This window comes from Haliotis cracherodii, unplaced genomic scaffold (genome assembly GCF_022045235.1).
Source record: "Haliotis cracherodii isolate W230 unplaced genomic scaffold, xgHalCrac1.p SCAF_7, whole genome shotgun sequence".
NCBI lineage: Eukaryota > Metazoa > Mollusca > Gastropoda > Lepetellida > Haliotidae > Haliotis > Haliotis cracherodii.
Window position 1 is genome coordinate 25,867,127 of NW_027266330.1, and position 19,364 is coordinate 25,886,490.

The 19,364-nt window shown below is 38.5% G+C and overlaps 1 protein-coding gene across 2 annotated transcripts in view; it reads left to right on the top strand.

Moving 5' to 3' along the window:
- LOC139447299 (anosmin-1-like) overlaps nt 1-19,364 on the top strand; it is an 80,020-nt gene that overhangs the window by 46,859 nt on the left and 13,797 nt on the right. The window contains exons 2-12 of one of the 2 annotated variants that reach the window (XM_071228595.1): nt 4,040-4,111; nt 10,732-10,815; nt 12,013-12,229; nt 13,094-13,260; nt 13,574-13,694; nt 14,103-14,233; nt 14,557-14,634; nt 15,375-15,431; nt 16,487-16,583; nt 17,230-17,349; nt 18,914-19,017. In XM_071228595.1, coding sequence (XP_071084696.1) covers nt 4,040-4,111; nt 10,732-10,815; nt 12,013-12,229; nt 13,094-13,260; nt 13,574-13,694; nt 14,103-14,233; nt 14,557-14,634; nt 15,375-15,431; nt 16,487-16,583; nt 17,230-17,349; nt 18,914-19,017 — 1,248 coding nt within the window. The remainder of the gene's footprint in view (nt 1-4,039; nt 4,112-10,731; nt 10,816-12,012; nt 12,230-13,093; nt 13,261-13,573; nt 13,695-14,102; nt 14,234-14,556; nt 14,635-15,374; nt 15,432-16,486; nt 16,584-17,229; nt 17,350-18,913; nt 19,018-19,364) is intronic. The other variant, XM_071228596.1, reaches the window with a different exon arrangement.

Consider the following 19,364-nt stretch of genomic DNA (forward strand, 5'->3'; position numbering starts at 1 on the left):
CAACGTAATGGGTTCCTAGAATCTATCCTGACCCCAACACTTGCTGGATGTGATGAGTAGAGGGCAACATACATGGGTTCCTTGGAAGTATTCTATCACAGAATCTATCTACATGTATCTTGACACCTGCAGGGTGTAATGGGGGCAGAGGGCATCATACATGTGTTCCTCGGACCTTTTCTACCCCTGACACCTGCTGGATGTGATGAGGTAAAGGGCAACATTCACACTTCATCAGCCTGCCATATTTGCCTCGTCATGGAACACTTGTCCGTGTCAGTGAACTGCTCAAGTATCGCTTCACAACTGCAGTGTTTATCGCGAGTATGTACCATCCTTGATATGCCCGGGGCTTGTGGCAACAGAGACACGCTTTAAATAAATATTGATTGAAGATGAGAGGGATTTACAAATTGTGTTTATATTCATGTGCGTAAATAGCTAAGAGATAAATCATATCCAACTGTCAGAAGAGTTAATGTGTTTTGCGTCAGAAGCTGCACAGTCTAGGAATGTATAGGGAGGGTGATTGGTGATGGTGTAAGATTTCGGAAAATATGTACTTAAAACAACACAATGCGATGAGATGACTTGCAGTTTGCAGTTGCATTCAACTACAGTGTAACTCTCTGGGTGTTGTCATGTGAATAAGCTTGTCCATTTCACTGTAACTCTTTAATGTAAATTTATGAAGGTGGTGGAAAACGCTTTCACCTGTTTCCCAATTTTGTTGAATAAATAGAACTTTCTTCTTAACTTCTTAGGTGTCAGTTACGCTCTGTGTTCAGTGTGCTTGGTATATGGACCATAGAGAAGACACAATAAACCCCTATGATAGATCATAATCGGGACGCCTTCACATTCTTCTTCAGGTACAGTGATGTATGGTTGCATGTTTATCTGGTGAAAATGCAGTGAAAAGAAAGAATTTATTGTGTTTTGTTCAAAAATCTGCCAGTCATTGCCTCTCTTTGTATGCAGATTTTTAAACGCCTTGTTTGTGAAGTGTTTCATGGAAGAGGATATTTCCTTTGCCAGAGATCCACAATGCTAGATTTCACGTGTTCATCCCTGGTTTAATTGACATTTAGCAGCTATTAGAGGCAGATTTATCACTTTGTTACCTCTTTTATGCACTGTTGGTATGAAAATAGAAAAAGGAAATCACTTCCCCTTGTCCATATTGTGGTGCAGGTTGTGTAAGCAGCTCTGGCATTTATAGCTTCAGTCTGTCATGTTGTCTTGTATTGGAGGCTCAACTTCATCTCAGATATGTGCTCTTACGGGAACAGTATGATATAATGCCAATGACATGTTTGAAATCATGATGGCATGGTTTAAATAAGTTCCTGGTGCCTTATTTACGGCGACCTCAGAAGTAACATTTTGTAATACGAATACTTTTTGTCTTTGTGATGTTGTTTTTTATGTGAAGCAAGGGATGAATGTTCTTGCATGTGCACATGTACACTGGACAACACATGGTAAAAACACTTGCATGTACACATGTACACTGGACAACACATGGTAAAAACACTTGCATGTGCACATGTACACTGGACAACACATGGTAAAAGTACTTGCATGTGCACATGTACACTGGACAACACATGGTAAAAATACTTGCATGTGCACATGTACACTGGACAACACATGGTAAAAGTACTTGCATGTACACATGTACACTGGACAACACATGGTAAAAATACTTGCATGTACACATGTACACTGGACAACACATGGTAAAAACACTTGCATGTACACATGTACACTGGACAACACATGGTAAAAACACTTGCATGTGCACATGTACACTGGACAACACATGGTAAAAGTACTTGCATGTGCACAGGAACACAAGTGGTAAATGATGTACATGCTTAATAAGTTGTTTGATAGCATTACTTAGAAGTTTATGGATGACAAAGTAGAGATAATTTATGCATGACAACAGTAAATAAAGAAGTTGTTGTCCATAAATTATCTCTACTTTGTCATGCTTAATGAGTTTTGAATAACTGATTTCTTTGTTTCATTGAAAAGTATCATTCTTGTTGGCATGCTTGCATCCAAAAACATATACCTTAGCATCTTAGTGAGTGTCCTGTAGCTCACTTAGAAATAGTAACTGTATCGTGCAGTGATAGATCATGATAATATTATCATTCTGGTACAATATTCAAGGTTTGATTCTATTGTGGTTATGACAAACAGGTTGAGTAATATCTACACTGTTTGAGTTTCTCTCAGAGGATTCACTGTGGGAGGAATCCTTGCCAGTGAGAGTATTCTGCCCAACCACAGGCTTCAACACCAAATGTTTCAGTGATCAATGAAGCCTGTTTAAAATGCCCATATATCAGCTGCAATACTGGCCATTTTCCCTGCTGCCTGACACATAATGAAACACTCACTCAGTTTTGAGAATAACTTTGTAAACGTTCCTTCAACTAAATCACTAGGGTTTTCATACATACTTCTTGAAGTTCTAGAACAAAATGCCCATATGTCAGCTCCAATAGTGGCCATTTTCCCTGCTGCCTGACACATAACGAAACACTCACTCAGTTTTGAGAATAACTTTGTAAACTACAACTAAATGACTAGGGTTTTCATACATACTTCTTGAAGTTCTAGAACAAACTGTGTATAGTGTCCTGTATATCATAACAACTTGAAGAAAGAGTGTCCAAGAACTTTAGGAAGCTGTCCAGTGATTACTGCATGTGTGTGTCATCCATCTGTTACTCGGCAGGAGACGTAAGGGTGAGAGTCTTGTTTGTATCTAGAGGAGGTTGTTGGTGACACTTCTAGCGTTGTTTGCCACAGCTCTGTCAAATATACAATCAGGACAACACACCAGTGTATACTTCGTCTTTATGCACTACAAACATACAGATTTTTTTCTTTGCTAATGCACAAGTGTCATAGATTTTTGATTACAAGCACTTGAGGTTATGCTTGTGGCAGATTGGTGGTGTATTTAGGGATTTCAGAAGGCTCTTTGCAAAGTGTGTTCTTGACATGATCTAGTTTACTTTTTCAAACATAGCCATTTGAATAGTTATAAGGTACAGGCAATATGGCTAGGAGATGGGTTATCTTTCATCTTTTTATCTTTTTTGTGTGTTGAATGTACATTCCACATATGTGTAGATATAAGCTGATTGACTTGAAGTCAGTTAACACTGCTGAACTGGGAATAAAAGTGACGGTTTTGTGAATATCAGTGTCAATGGTTTTTGATGGTCATTTTAACACCATTTGAAATAGATTCCTTCATTTTATCTGTGGTCAATTTTAGGCAGCCTTGTTGTCAATTGAGTTTTCATGTTTTTTCTATGTAGTTATTTAGTGTGTAAGTATATATATGTGACCAACTATGAGATAAGGAATCTTATGGGGGAAACTTCACATTTTGACTTTTCATTATATTTTAAAACTGCAGCATCTTCAGAACACAAAAATACAATTCACAAGCGTCAATTCATATTTATTACAGAGATACATTACATCAAACATTTGGACTCATTTTCCGACTTATAACTGTTGATGTCATATTAGCAGTATTTAGACATAATGTACGTCTGATGAATTGAAAGTAGACATGTATGCTGAAAGGTTTTGAAATAATGCTTTTATTATAAGATATTTTTTGTCCAGTCCATGGCGATGATCTTGACTGAAGAAAGTTGACGTTAAATGTCTTATGACGTTATAGCACAATTGTATCCTTGCACCAGTAAGGTCCTTTTCTCACATATATTGTTTCATTGACAACCAGTCATCCAAATCTTTACTATGTAAGGATCATTGCTTTGCAATCATACAATTGAATATCTTTTCAATATCTTTGGTCAATCTGACCATTTTATAGACTGCACTATTATTTCCTTTTTCTTATGAATTCAAACCTATCCATGCTCTTAAAGTCCTTGACATCTTTTGCTAATTTGACTTGCTGAACATGTACCTTTACAGGGTTTTTTATTTAATGTGTTGACTTTGACGTTTTTAAGTGTTTTAATTTCTGTTTCAGTCTTCAGACACTGCAAAGGATGGATCTTTCAATTTGATAAGAAAATGTCAGAAAATCAGAGACTGCAAAACAGTAAGTGATGCTATCAACAATAGAGACAGTAGACCCTGTGCTTAACAAGGTTCTTGATGCTAGATGGTGCCTGTGGTCCTATACTAGATGTCCTTGCCAGCATTCAAGTTATGGAGGGAATGGTTTGTGTAACACTGTTTTGTACCTGACAGAATCAGGCTGCAAGGAATGACTGCAGAAACATGATCAATGTGCAAAAGCAAAAACAACCATATTTTCATTATGTCTTACTCTTCAGTACCGAAGCATGGAGTTCATAGTAAGACACAAATGGAGAACTCTTGGCAGTACCCCGTGCTTTTGGAATGAAAGAAATAAGACAAAACAATACAGTATCATCCATTTTTGAATTGGGAAGTGATTCAGTCTAGCGCAGCATGTACCTCACATCAGTAATTGGAGTTTGTTTTCTTTCAAAACAGTTAATTCCACATACTTAGTTTGTGCATATCCCCAATAAGCATTATGAAAGATTGTTTAAACAAGAACTTGATATTCGTAATAATTTTGTTTTCTTTACAAAACAGTATCTTCCATATTCACTGAAATTACTATACCATGCCTGAATATAGGTAAGTGGGTTTGGGAATTCCAGGATTAGATCTTGTCATTCATGCCTAGCGGATGGATGGTTTTCAGATCAAATATCCATTTTAGTTCAATGGACCGGCGTCTGGCCGTGCTCTGAGCTGACTCAGGGTCTGTTTTGAGCTGTTGTATGATTTGATAGTGTAGGTCTCTGGTTGAGTGTCCTACGGAATTGAAGTGTTTAGCGACAAAAACAAAATATAAATGCCATCCGTATTTCACTTGCATGTGTTTGTGGTGGGTACTTCTGGTGAGACAAGATATGCTCAGCTTTTCCCGAACACCTTGTGTCATCACTATTTGATAGTGATTCATCAACACGGGATATAGTTGGAATCGTGTAATGGACTCTGTTTTGGGCAGAGATTTCTTATTATAATGGAAATGGTTTTGTCACTTACATTTACAATGGCAGTGACATGGGATTGGATATCTGGCCTTTTATGGAGAACATTTTAAGAAATCTCTCCTGAATATTATTTGTTTCTTGCTACAAACATGCAATAACAGCAACATTTGGCTGTTTGTGATTCTTCAGGATAATGAGGTCTAGAAATGTTCATCTGTTCTATCCCCACTCAGGGAGACATACACATTATTGTTAAAGGTATACGATGCCCCATGTTCTGATGCCTCCAGTCTCCGACTAGATGTCTTCACATGTACCATGTGTAACATTGAAACAATTCCTAGGGTAATCTGATGTACATAATAGGGCTGGGACAAGACCAAAGTTACTACCCTGGTACCCATCCCCCTATTGCCCAACCCCTACGGGGAACCAACTGTAGGTCTCAAGAGATAGGTACAAACTGTCTGATTCGGAAAAGTTCGACCGTAGCCCTGGCAAAATGTATTTAGATACACGTATAAAACGGTCTGGTCATGCATACACTGAAGTTGACTGAAGTTTTATTTTTATTCAAACATATAAAAGTCAGAAGAAATGGGTGCATAGTCAGAAAGAACTGCGAACTTTCGTGCCTTAATTGTAGTTTAAACATACAGTTCTAGATAATTTTTGTTATTAAACAATATATCACGTGACTTACCACGGGTCAGGGTAGTCCTCTGGGTACCCGAGTCCAACTCAGTATCCACCCGACCGAAGTACCTGAAGTACCCGAATTACCCGTCCCAGCCCTAGTACATAATGTGATACATCATAACTTTTGTATAGCATACAAACACTGAAACTGGTGTTCATTTGAATTGAATCAAACTTACTAAGCCTGACAATCTGTCAGTAACATTCCTGTTTGCAGTGGATTCACAATACCTGGTAAGCCTACAAGAAACTAATGCTTAAGTTTCTTGGTGTTTATTAATGATGTATCGTTGCATTACCAATCAATGCCTGAAGATATCATACATGGCATGCCTACAATCTCATTAAAATCAGATCTCAGTTTTCGCTACCACTAAACAAAGATCTGAGGACATCCCATTACGGGTCAAGTCAACGACCTTTCGCGAATTTTTTTACCGACCAATGAAATGACTGACAAGAAATCGACATTAGCCAATCAGAAGGCAGCTTTCTCGAGCTTTGCGACACTAGTTTCAAACTGGCGGCTACACTTCCAAACATATTTTGACGTATTCTCGATTAAAAAAATTAAAACTGATAAGAAGAACATTCTGGAATGGCTTATAGATGGCCTAGATTGTATGGATATAATCATAAAACCCGTAACTGTTGTTCGGAATACCCCATGGTTGCATGATGAGAAAACACATTCCGACTGTCACTTTCATGATCTGGTGAGCAACGCCCTGATTGGTTGGATGAAAGGTCGTTCTGACGTGACCCATAATGGGATGTCCTCAGATCTTTGTTTAGCGATATCGAGGACTAAGATCTGATTTTAATGAGATTGGGAAACTCATGTATCAGTCCTGGTTTTAGTTTACTATCACTTTTCTAAAAGGATGTTTTTCATGTTTTGCAATAACCGGCCCGATAACTGCTAAGACTAATGTTTGCTTTCCGCCTGTCATGAAAATGTATGCTAAATCTGATCGGACAATTGAATTAGAACAAGCAAAAATTTACCAGTTGTAGGACTTTAACAAACTTGTTGATAGCAATGACCTCTTGTCAGCAGGCAAAATCAGTGTTGCAATATGTATCATATCTTGACTCAAATATGACAATATGTATCACATGTTATGTCAGTCTTGTATGTTAGGTGTATTATGGCATACCTGTCTCATCCAAGTTTTTCTACAATGGGCCTATATTTGAAACTGTACAGGAGCCAGGATCTTGGCCTGGAGATTTATGCATATTTTCTCAGATGATTCACCCCAGTCGTGATAGAAGCTGGAATAGATTTATGGATGGTCGTTAGTAGATGAGTCAGGTTTTTCTCTTCTGAAACAAAGAACAGCTCAGACAAAATAACAATAAATTGTGGGTGTAAATAAAGATACTTAACATTTATGACTTAGGATGTACTTTAGCACCTGCTTGGGGTAGGAGTCCAGGGGCTGACACGCCAACTTGGTCCAGGGGCATTGAGTGAGTGAGTGAGTTAGGTTTTAAGCCGCTTTTAGCAATATTCCAGCAATATCACGGCGGGGGACACCAGAAATGGGCTTCACACATTGTACCCATGTCGGGAATCGAACACGGGTCTTCGGCATGACGAGCAAACGCTTTAACCACTAGGCTACCCGACTGCCCCTCCAGGGTCATTGAGTACTAAAGACCTTAGCATATGAGACTGATCAAGATTGTTCAAAATTGTTCTTCAAGAGCAAATGGTAGCATGTCAGGTCAAATTAATGTATATCTATTAATGTAATGGCTATTAGGTCCCTTTTCTGGTAGTAAGTTTGTCTAAACTTTTCTTCAGGGGTTCAAAAATATAAGTAATGTTAATCACTCTCACAAACCGTGTATTAAATCCAATGTTGTGTCATTTAAGTCTTTCCTGAACAGCTTTGACCTGTCACTGAGCTCAATCAATCCACATAGCCAGCAATATTTGGGATCATTAGGAGAGTATTAACCCATGAAAGAATTTGAAGATTTTTTAAATCGTGAACTGTTCAGTACTTTAAGATAAATTATTTTGACTAATGTTAAAAGGTTGTCAATATAATAGCATAAAAAGCTTTGTATGTGCCTGCCATTTTGGACCAAAAATACAGAAGAAATCAACTACATTCACAATAAATCAAAACTATGTTGTTAATACAAATATAAAAATAATTCAAACTGAGAATAAATTTCCCGAATTACTCAAACACATAATTCAAACCTGTAATGCAACATAGTTAATATAGTAAACAAGAGAGTAATATTATGCCTAAATTGTGCTTATTTCAAGACCATATGAAAGTAAAATTTACAATAATTGTTTTAAACTGTCATTAACAGATATTGGTCAGTAGTATAATATGCGCTCAATAAATTCCCAAACCCCATGATTTGAGTGCCTGTCTCTCGGACCCATTGCTACATTTCTTACGTGCAATGCTACAGGTATTTGATAAAACAGTTGTCCTTGAATATTAAGATTTTTTTCAAATAGTCAGAACATGATAGCTTGCTGTATCTGTAGATTAAACATGATCACTTGGAATACCATTGTTATCAAGCAAGAACACCACCCGAAACCTTGAATATTTAGATTTTTTTCAAACAGTCAGAACATTATAGCTTGCTGTATCTGTAGATTAAACATGATCACTTGGAATACCATTGTTATCAAGCAAGAACACCGCCCGAAAAAATGTTGTGAAGTCCCTTGCTGAGAAGTTTTTATGTTTGCAAATGTACTCAAGTGCATGTGATAGAATACCTCCCTTTCAGCGATGCACCAAGGATGCAGGATTGTGGGTATCCTGTAGTGTTTACATTGATGACCCCATAGACCCCATCGCTAGTTGGTTAGTCGTGAGCCAACTAGTTTTCTCCCCAAATACAGATACATTAATTACTACATCTTAATCTTAATCTCTGCATATAAAACAATGCCTTGGAGAGCAGGAAATACATTTTAAATGGTAAATCATTATGTCTAGTGATGTTTTATATCAAATTTCATACTTTTATTGACCAAGATTGTTATACCTGTTTATTCCCCTGAATTCGCTGAAGGAATACGATGTGTTTCTTTGAAAGACCATATTAATACTCGATAAATCTTTTTTTACACTATGAATCATAAACAACTTCTATTTTAATCTTTTTTTTAAACTCTGAAACGTGCAACATAGATCGTGTTAGGTAAGCAGAGCATGCACTGTTTTGTTCGTCATCTACCACCTACGACTCGACCTTCGTTAAACCGCTGATCATCTATAACGCTCATCAATAATTTTGACCCCAAAGGTAGCGTTGTAGCGAGGGATCACTGTAGTCTCAAATGAGCAGTTGACTAGCTCATAGTGTCTATCCTTGTAGGAATGATAAATTGAATCACTCATGGCACACCACATGTCTTTTCTATTTGTGGAATTTTAATGACAGTGATTCATATTGGTGAAAACTGTATACCCCCAGATTTCTGTAGTCATGGAGAGAAGGACCAAGGGTTTATTTGTACACATTAATATTAATATGTTCTACCAAGAATGTCACTCCACTTTAGAGCATAGTTCACGTTATGAATATTACAAAACTTTCAAGACTTTACTTCAACCAGAAATATATTTATCAGTACTCACTACGGAAAACTTAAGAAAACAGTTAATTAGATATCGACTTGGTTTGCTAGACCTATTTGTAAATGAAGGAAGAAAACTGTCCATTGAAAAAATGAAAAGAATTTGTCCATTGTGTAATCTAGAGATAGAAAATGAAATTAATTTTGTGTTTGTCTGTCCATTTTACAATGATCTCCGAAAGAAATATATAAAAGATTATTTAATAGCAATGTCACCGATAAACGCCTTTGTAGTTATGCTGACGACAAAGGACGAATCAAATATATTAAATCTTTCTCTTTATATTAAGCTTGCATTAGCCAAAAGAAATGAATTAATCAAACAACGTGTATATCCCAATGTGTAACATATATAATTGTATCTACATGCGTAACTCCTTCTTGTATATGGGCCGGTGGCCTTTTGTACAATAAACTTCTTTGACTTGACTTGACAGTGGACCTTGGCGTATCTCTGCCCATGGCAAGGGAAATAGTGCATGTGTTGAAACATGACTAGGATCTGGTATCCACATACGGAGTCTCCATCATCGATAATCAAGATCTATGTTGTAATAATTGGGTCTTACCTTTGTGAAGTGCATCAAATGATTTGAGCACCTTGATTAAGAACATGAAAAGATTTGTAAAATATCTGTTAACGCCCAGTTAACGATACACATGCTTTGCAAATCCTGCAGTCAATCGAAATCTGCACCTTGAAATCAATGTTGCTTTTTAACCAGATGTCTACCTCGTTGCTCGATTTTGATTGAAATATGTATAGACTCGTTAGTCCAGCCTAAATGTAACTCTAGAATTCCATCCTAATTCGGCAAGGGTGGAAACTGGACTTTTACAGTCAGTTAACTCCCTTGCCTCGAGAAGATGTGACTGCGTGTACCTATATGTAATTTGTCTTCATTCCATCTCCTTTAGCTGTATGTTTTTTTATAATCTTAGAAAAAACTACAGTATCATTATTTGGTAATCTTAAAGCAATTTGAGCAAACTATATTGAAAATGAAATTGAACTTAGTGCAGTGTTTGAATTTAACAAATATAGTTTTCATCATTTATTGAAAGTTTCAGCCTGCTTTCTCCTTATTTCCATGTTATCATGTTGGTAGGAACTTCAGAGGGGCGGTCGGGTAGCCTAGTGGTTAAAGTGTTCGCTCATCACGCCGAAGACCCGGGTTTGATTCCCGACATGGGTACAATGTGTGAAGCCCATTTCTGGTGTCCCCCGCTGTGATATTGCTGGAATATTGCTAAAAGCGGCGTAAAACCAAACTCACTCACTCACTCATGATGCAGAAGGCAACATTGTTGTTGTAACTGGTGTCTTATGTAGTGTTGTTGTGTATGTTTCAGTGTCTGTTTGTATGTGATCGATCACCTGGCAACAATTACACCTCCAATGAGAGCTGTAGACATGACTGTGATGTAAGTATTGGAGTAAGTATTCCACCCACAGCTTTCCTTCTTTAGAGTTTCAGTTTCAACCTTGTGCTCTTGTTTATGTTGAACCTTCTACTGGTCAGTGATTGATGGGTATAAGTCATCATAGCAATTAAGTAGTGTGTGGAACAGACACATCATTTGTTCCTTTTCGGCAGATTGCATGTTGAGTTATTCTTAAAACCACAACCAGCACTATATTGTGCAACCTTGCACATTTTGTAGCATTCCTCTTTTCCATGATTTACAAGCTCTGTTCACATTTGGCCTTTATGTCGTTTTGATTTTTTTGGCTGTTTTTTCTCCTTGACTCTCGTAGAAGTATTTCTATTGATACACAATTTTAAGAAGTTTGGATGTTATGTGATGAAACATGTGTTTTGAAATTACGTAATCTCTTAAAGCTACCCTGAAAAACAATGTAATATTATCGTAACCTAAATATGGATAAGTTCAATATGTTTCTGTCTACTACAAATAGAGGTATCACACTCAAGTTAGATCAATGTTTTCACTACAGTAATGGAATTTGTGTATACCAGCTTTAAAGGGGGGCTATCCTTCATGATCTGACCGCCTCTGTGTTCTAGTGGTAGAGCGGAAGGTCCAGGGTTCGATCCCCAGCCGCGTCATACCAAAAGACGTTAAAAGATGGCACTTGTTGTTACCCTATTTGGCGCTCGGCATTAAAGGGCTAAAACAAGGACTGGTCAGCCCGGAGTCAGTATACTATGTCTGAGTGGGGTATTCATGTTAAACTGTGGCATGGTATCTCAGTGGGCTAGCAGTATAAAATCGGCATCAGTCCGGACGAGTACAAGCAGGCACACACACCTGCACGTCGCTTTATAAGTGCAATAATATTGTACGCGACCTTAAACCCCATTTCACCTCATCTCACCTTCATGATCTGGGGTATATTTCCAGTCAAAACTAGATATTCTCATTAGTGACCTGAGGCAAACTTAAACATAATGTCTCTATGTAATATAGCATAAATGATATATTAATGAGCATCATAAAATGTGAGTTGACAGTCACACAACAAAGGTTTTAATTGAACCATGCTCTTGTAATTTTCTGACAAAGCACTCCTTCACTTGATGTTCTGAAATATAAGCATGCCATTTTATTTAATAAACTGTAAAACTCTGGATAAATGATTTTCGTAAGAGCTGGAATGTGGTGTTTCAGGAGAAGTACCCCAACTATGCCAGCTGCAGGAGGAGCTGTAGGTTCCTGGCCAGGGCAGCCCAGTCCAAGGTGGGGACATGCCCCAGCAAGAAGACCATGTCAGGCTTCAAGGCAGCATGTGTACCGGAGTGCACCCACGACGCCGACTGTGCTGGCAGCAACAAGTGCTGTGACAATGGATGCGGCTTCACCTGTCAGGGACCCAGAAATGATCGAGGTCAGTGTTATCGTGCTGTTTGCCGTTGAAAGATGGTGGCCTAGTGTGAAGCAATGCATGGAATATCAGTTGCGGATCCGGGAGGGGGTGGTGGTGGTCTGGGCATTGAAAGCCACACACCCTTTTTTAAACATAAAAAAAAAATCTCACCCACCACCACCCAAAAATGTTACCGACCATGATAACATATTGACTTGGTTGTTTAACTAAAATTAATAATGGTTTACATATCTTGTGATTTTTCGGGTGGACCCCTCCTCCCCTAGTCTGTCATACAGAAACAAATATATCCAATACAGCACATGCAAGTCTATAATGTTTGGCAAGTCTAGATTACTGCAGTATCTGAATATGAAGAAAGTCTCTGGGCTCCTTTTTATTGTAATTCATAACTATAACTTGACAACTGTATTTTCTGGAAAATATGTTCATTTCACAGACTAGATGTTAGTCTTCTCCTCCCCCAAACCCTGTGGAAGCTCCCCTTTTTTTTAATCCTGGATCCACCCCACAATATATTTCCAAGGATAAGGATATCTCAGTGGTTCATCCCTCCGCTCATCTTGCAGAGGGTTGGTTGTTATTCCTGTCTGATACAATTTTCGAGGCCGAGGTTTGGTACCTCTTTCATTAATTAGATAGGTTTCAGGGCATCATTGATTTATTGTTACTGAAGTATTATGCAATGATTAGGTGTTTCAGAAATTGAGGAAGCATAGTCTGGCGTAAACAGTACGAATTATTGGACAAGCATGTTTTGTTCAGGTCAAAGGAAGTACTCATAATTGACATCATAACATTCTTAGTCCTGGTCAGAAAGTATGCCTCTAAACAAGGTTGTGACTATGTGAATACATATTGCAGGTTTGCCCAAGAAGCCAAGCAACATCACATTTGAAACCCGGAAAGATGGTGGAGTTGTGATCAGCTGGGATCTGCCCGGAGGCAAATGGATGCGACATGCTGCTCGCCCCTTTGTCTATGTGGTTCGGTGGCGGACTCTGTCAGGCAAAGGAGTCAACTTCAAAGTGGTGAGTCCAGTCGGCACGATGTCAGGGATGTTGAGCTTCTATAGCATGTCTCTGTGGTCGATGCCGAGCAGACAGCTTCTGTACTTTGTTCTGTTCAACCAAAGCGATCTTGCAATCTTATGATTGATGCGAGAAACACAAATGAGATGCTTTGTTTGGCATTCACATAACCTTGAGGTTAAAACATACAAGTTCAATTCCCCACAATGTGTTGAGTCCTTTTCTTGTTTGTGTTTCAAACTTGTTTTGCTGGGATATGGATTAACGCTAAAAACAAAAACCTCCCTCACTCACTCCTGCCCTTTTTATCCAGACTGACAGGAAGTTCCTGAAGCTGCGTGGAATCGTCCCTGCCAGTACACTGAATGTCATAGTAGCAGCAGTCAACATACATGGCTCCAAGGGGTTCACTTCAGTTTCCAAACATACCAAAGGTAAGACAAGAACGTAACCACCATTCATATGTGGCCTGCATCTACATTACAATGCTATGAGTTTTCTCCTGTGCGTCTATGTGCATAATTTAGAAAATGTCCAAGTTGTGAAAATATGGACTGTCATAGTCTACTGTCACATATTAAAATATTAAATGTCAGATTTTTTTTTTTTTAAATGTGTTTGATTTGAACTATGGTATGCCTTGTTTGAAACACCATTGAGCTGAAACCACTCTGTGTTAGTCTTATCTGAGTTACCTCCCTTTCATTTAATGTTTCTCTTCACTATGTATAGTCAGGTTTCTTTTATACTGAAGGTAAGATAACAAGATAATAAATTCTAAAAGAATTTTTAGATCATGCGAAATGATTAGTGTAATGAATGTGCCAAATATTATTTAACAGAATTTATGAAGCCTTCCCCTCCAGCCAATTTTGAGGAAGGATCTTCCACCGTGCACGATGGAAAGGTAGATGTCGAGATAATGTGGCAGCCACCCCGTCAGCTGGATGGACTTCCTGTCGACAGATATATTGTAAGTTGACCTCACCACTGTACAGCTAGCTCACTCTGCTTGAAGTCACAAGGTACAAACCTTTCAACAATGCCTTGAAGTCATTTGGCCACAGGGCCCAAAATGTCATGTTTCAGGAGTTGACTTGTTCAATATGCTAACAGGCAGCAGGCAAAAAAAAGTAAACATTTATCAGGGTTCTTTGAGGTTGGATCTAAAGTCTCAAAAAAATATTCACAACATTTGCAAGGAAACACAGCTATATATTTTTTTTAATGTTGCAAAAATTAAAGTTTCAGAAATGTATTGGTAAGGGCTGATTCACTATTTCTTTCTTCCCTCAGGTGATGCGTAGTGAAGGACTGCCCCAATACAGTGCTAATTATCAAAGAGTTAATATGTTAAAATACAAGTTACAATCGGTAAGTTGGACTGATTTGACCTCGTGCAATATTTAGCAAGTTTGTTGTTGGTTGGTTTGTTGTTTTACGCCGCACTCAGCATTATTCCAGCTATATGACGGCGTTCTGTAAATAATCGAGTCTGGACCAGACAATCCAGTGATTGACATGAGCATCGATCCACGCAATTGGGATCGATGACATGCATTAACCAAGTCAGCGAGCCTGACCACCTGATCCCTTTAGTCGCCTCTTACGACAAGCATAGTCGCCTTTTACGGTAAGCATGGGTTGCTGAAAACCTATTCTACCCCGGATCTTCATGGGTCATGTAGCAAGTAAAATTAGCAAGCATCCATTGAAATTAGCAACTATGAAGCTGTTGACAGTAGTAGACAGAACCGACATCCTATGTTGTCATGGCAATACAGTGTGGAAATGTTTGTCATTCTGAATTCAGTATGCTATCATGCTTATGTACATCTGTCCTACCTTGAGACATTGTATGGAATAGATGCCCGAAACTGGGAACAGACAATAATTATGTGAACTCACAAAATGCATGCATATATTGTACATTTGTTTAGGAGTGGAAGGTTTATATTAAACAATATATCACCTGATATGAGTTTAGCAATACAGGTAACTTTGGTGGAATTTTTAAAATTCTTTTCATCATCCATTTCGTCTATGACAGATAATGTGTATTTTTTTTAATGAAGATTTCAGCGTTTCATCAATGTGCAATGATGTTCTTGCAGAATAAACACAAGTTTGTGCTGAGAAACCTCCAACCAGGAAGTAGATACTTTGTACAGGTAGGTACTTGTCTTTGAAAGGTGAGTGAGTGAGTTGGGTTTAACGCTGCTTTTAACAATATTTCCAGTTATATCACGGTGTGTCAGCTTAATGTGGGAGGAGAGCCTGAAGTGATGCAGGTCTCAGACATTTACCACTTCAGTGAAACCCACGAGCACGGGTATGGTGCTGACGACTTTGAAAGGCATTTAGAAGTGATACACATAAGGAAGAGAATATATGGATATTATATATGCATACTCCTTCATCAGGTGAATGAATGCCATGAGGCAGAGAGCATATATATGTACATGTAAGGACAACCAAATTAAAAAAATAACAAGAGGTGGAAATAACAAGGGGTAGAAACTAACAAGGGAAGCCAACAGATGATTGGCGCTCATGGGTGATTAGCAATAGGTATGTACTTGATTTGGCTGATTCATGCTGATTTGATTCACAATTCCTACCTGTAACCTGGCCCCAATTTCTCGAAACAAACTTAAGTTCAGAAGCTGACTTGAGTCTGAGTTCTTACTCAAATTTGAGAAAACTCTGCAAAATGCTAACTTCTCAAAGTTAGCCTGCATGGTAACTTAAGTTTTTATTCAAAGAAAAATGGCAGTTGAAAATAGACGTAAGTGGAGATTGAGAGTGAGTTGGGTTTAACGCCGCTTTTAACAGTATTCCAGTTATATCACGGCCTGACAGCTTAATGTGGGAGGAAAGCCCGAAGTGATGCAGGTCTAAGACGTATACCACTTCGGTGAAACCCACGAGCACGGGTATGGTGCTGACAAACCTAGAAACATAATCGGGCGAACCGGGGTTCGAACCCACAATCATAGGTTTCTGGCGTGCCCAAGGGACGCAACTCTGCACAGCGAATCGCGGCGCCTGAGACGACTGGGCCACCCGTGCCCCCCTGGAGATTGAGAAGGCTATATAAGTGCAATAATCTTGGACGCGACATTAAACCCCATTTCACCTCACCTCGCCTCATGATACAGTGCTTCATGAGAACCCTTAAGACGCATCATCCCATTGTTTTCTGTCAATCTACACTCTGTTGCAGGTATACGCCACTGTGCGCTGGCGCAACAGGATACAGAAGGGAAGAATGGCCTCCATGTACATCGTCACATACTCTCCCCCAACGCAAGCATGTTGTGGTCAGTAGATTTCATAACTTTGCTTTGTTAGGTCGAAATGAAGTTACATTACTCTTACTGTTTGTTTTCATGTATCATTAGGTTGTGTGGGGTGGTTGGTTTCGTGGGGGAAAATAATGTTAATTCTGTTTAAAGTGCAAGATGTTTATATTTTTATTTACTTCTGTTGGAGAAGGTTTTGTTCCCCTTGCAATGTTGACTTCATATGACCTTTGGTGTGTTGTCCAACAAGTTGAGTGAGTGAGTGAGTATGGTTTTACGCCACTTTTAGCAATATTCCAGCAATATAACGGCGGGGGGCAGCAGAGATGGGCTTCACACAATGTTGGGAATCGAACCCGGGTCTTCGGTGTGACGAGCGAACGCTTTAACCACAAAGCTACCCGACTGCCCCCCCAAAAGTTGCTTATTGTTAGATTTTGAACTGGTAGATGTATTATTGTCTTATCATTTATGGATAGAGCAGTCAGGAATATTAACATATTATTCAAGTATCTTTTATTTTCTGATCTGGTCAGTCGATTCCTTAACAAACAGAAAATACAAATATTTCTTTGGGACACATTCCTTGCAAGTTATTATGTAGTAACAATAAACTGATGTGTGTGTGATATCATAATTGCTAAGCAATGTTCTCTTCTGGCAGACCATGTGACACAGAAGCCGTGGATATCTGACAACTCTGTTGTATACAACATCACAGTGGACCAGAGTTTCTACCACAGCGGTGTCCTGAAGACCAGGATCGAGTGGAGGACTGTCACAGGTGGGTCTGAAGCTTCATCTTCACAAAGAGCATCTCAGTCAGGGCTGACCTTTACCAACCATCAGGAGATGCATCTTTCAAACCCTCTATCAGAACTCAAATATCTAACATCTTTGATAGAAAAAATATGGTTATCCTAATTAACCAAAATTTTATATAAAAAAATGGTATGTGGGTATTAATGGTATACATTAGTTCAAAATAAATACAGCACTGTCATTCACAATCAAGAAAATCATTTCCAGTCAATATATCAAGAGAAACAGTGTTGAATGAAGACAAAAAAAATATTAGGTAAAAAAGTATTGCTATTGCTATTGCTTTATTGCTAAAAATATGGTTATCCTAATTAACCAAAATTTTATATAAAAAAATGGTATGTGGGTATTAATGGTATACATTAGTTCAAAATACATACAGCACTGTCATTCACAATCAAGAAAATCATTTCCAGTCAATATATCAAGAGAAACAGTGTTGAATGAAGACAAAAAAAATATTAGGTAAAAAAGTATTGCTTCTTACACACTAAAGAATAACACTCAATACTACTGAGGGGAATGGTGTTGGTATTAATAATTAAGAAATAAAGCATGAGTGGGAATTGTTTATCGTATAATAAAACACTGAAGGGAGAATAAACCATGAGGGATGCATCCTCGAGTTGTTTATTCCCCTGCAGTTTTTTCTTGTACGATAAACAACGACCATGAGGCGAATATTTCTTACATGAGGTATCAACATTATGTACAGCCTCTTTAAGGATGTTGATAAAATGTACAAGCTTTAAAAATATTTACCCGTATTTAAATAATGATGACTCCCTGAACAGAATCCAACCTCAGTAGTGTCGGACAAGTCCATTTTATGAACAGGGGGTTAAGTTGGCTATTTCCTGCATATTATCACAATGCTCACATCGATTACCTGTATGTTTTCTCCAAATACCAAAGGTCACATCTCTCCCGCTTTTGAATGCGATCATTCGGGCTATCGCGTTTATCTGCGTTGCTCAGTTTCAAATTGCCCAGTTACATCTATGGGAAAAAACTCACTAGACAAATTGTTTGATATAAATCACGAGACACTCAAAAATAACATTGTCTTATATACATCACCAAGTTGCAAGGACATGTTCGAATCTCCAGAAATGATGTCATGGTAGAATAATGTTTTATCCTGAAATAAACTATACTGTGTTCTTTGTTGTTCTTTGTGATTTATCCCGTAGCTATTGTATAGACTAGAATAAGTCCATTGGTATGACTTGGTGGTACTCACACTGTATGCTCACAACACAGCGTAGTATAGGGCTAACATTTCCTAGACTAACATCTAGTCTCTGAAATGAACATATCGTACATAAAAAAACAGTTGTTCAGTTATCTTAATAAAAATATAATAAAAAGGAGCCCAGTGACTCTCTTTATTTTCAGATACTGCAGTGATCTAGACTAGCCAAACATTATAGACTTGCATGGGCTGTATTTGATATATATTTGTATCAGGGTCTGTAAGACAGACTAAACATTTCCCTGCCTGTAAATGAGTATTTGGTTTTCAGAGGAGAGACTGGAGAAGTACATAGTGTTTTGGCGGGCCGTGAGCTGTGACCATGTTGGAGACAGGAGGAAGTTCCGCCCTGCCGAGTTGAGTGCTACCACACATGTATGTACCTGGTACTTGATGTCTGACATGGACAGGGGCGGTCGGGTGGCCTAGTGGTTAAAGCGTTCGCTCGTCACGCCGAAGATCCGAGTTCGAATCCTGACATGGGTAAAATGTGTGAAGCCCATTTCTGGTGTCCCCTGCCGTGATATTGCTGGAATATTGCTAAAAGCGGCGTAAAACCATACTCACTCACTCACTCACTGAATGGACATTAGGTTTTCATTTGTTGGATCACAGATTTTTTCAGCCTAAGTCAGAAGTCTCTGGAGAGGGGTTGGTTTGTTTGTTGTTTAATGCCACACTCAGCAATATTCCAGCTATATGATGGCAGTCTGTGATTAATA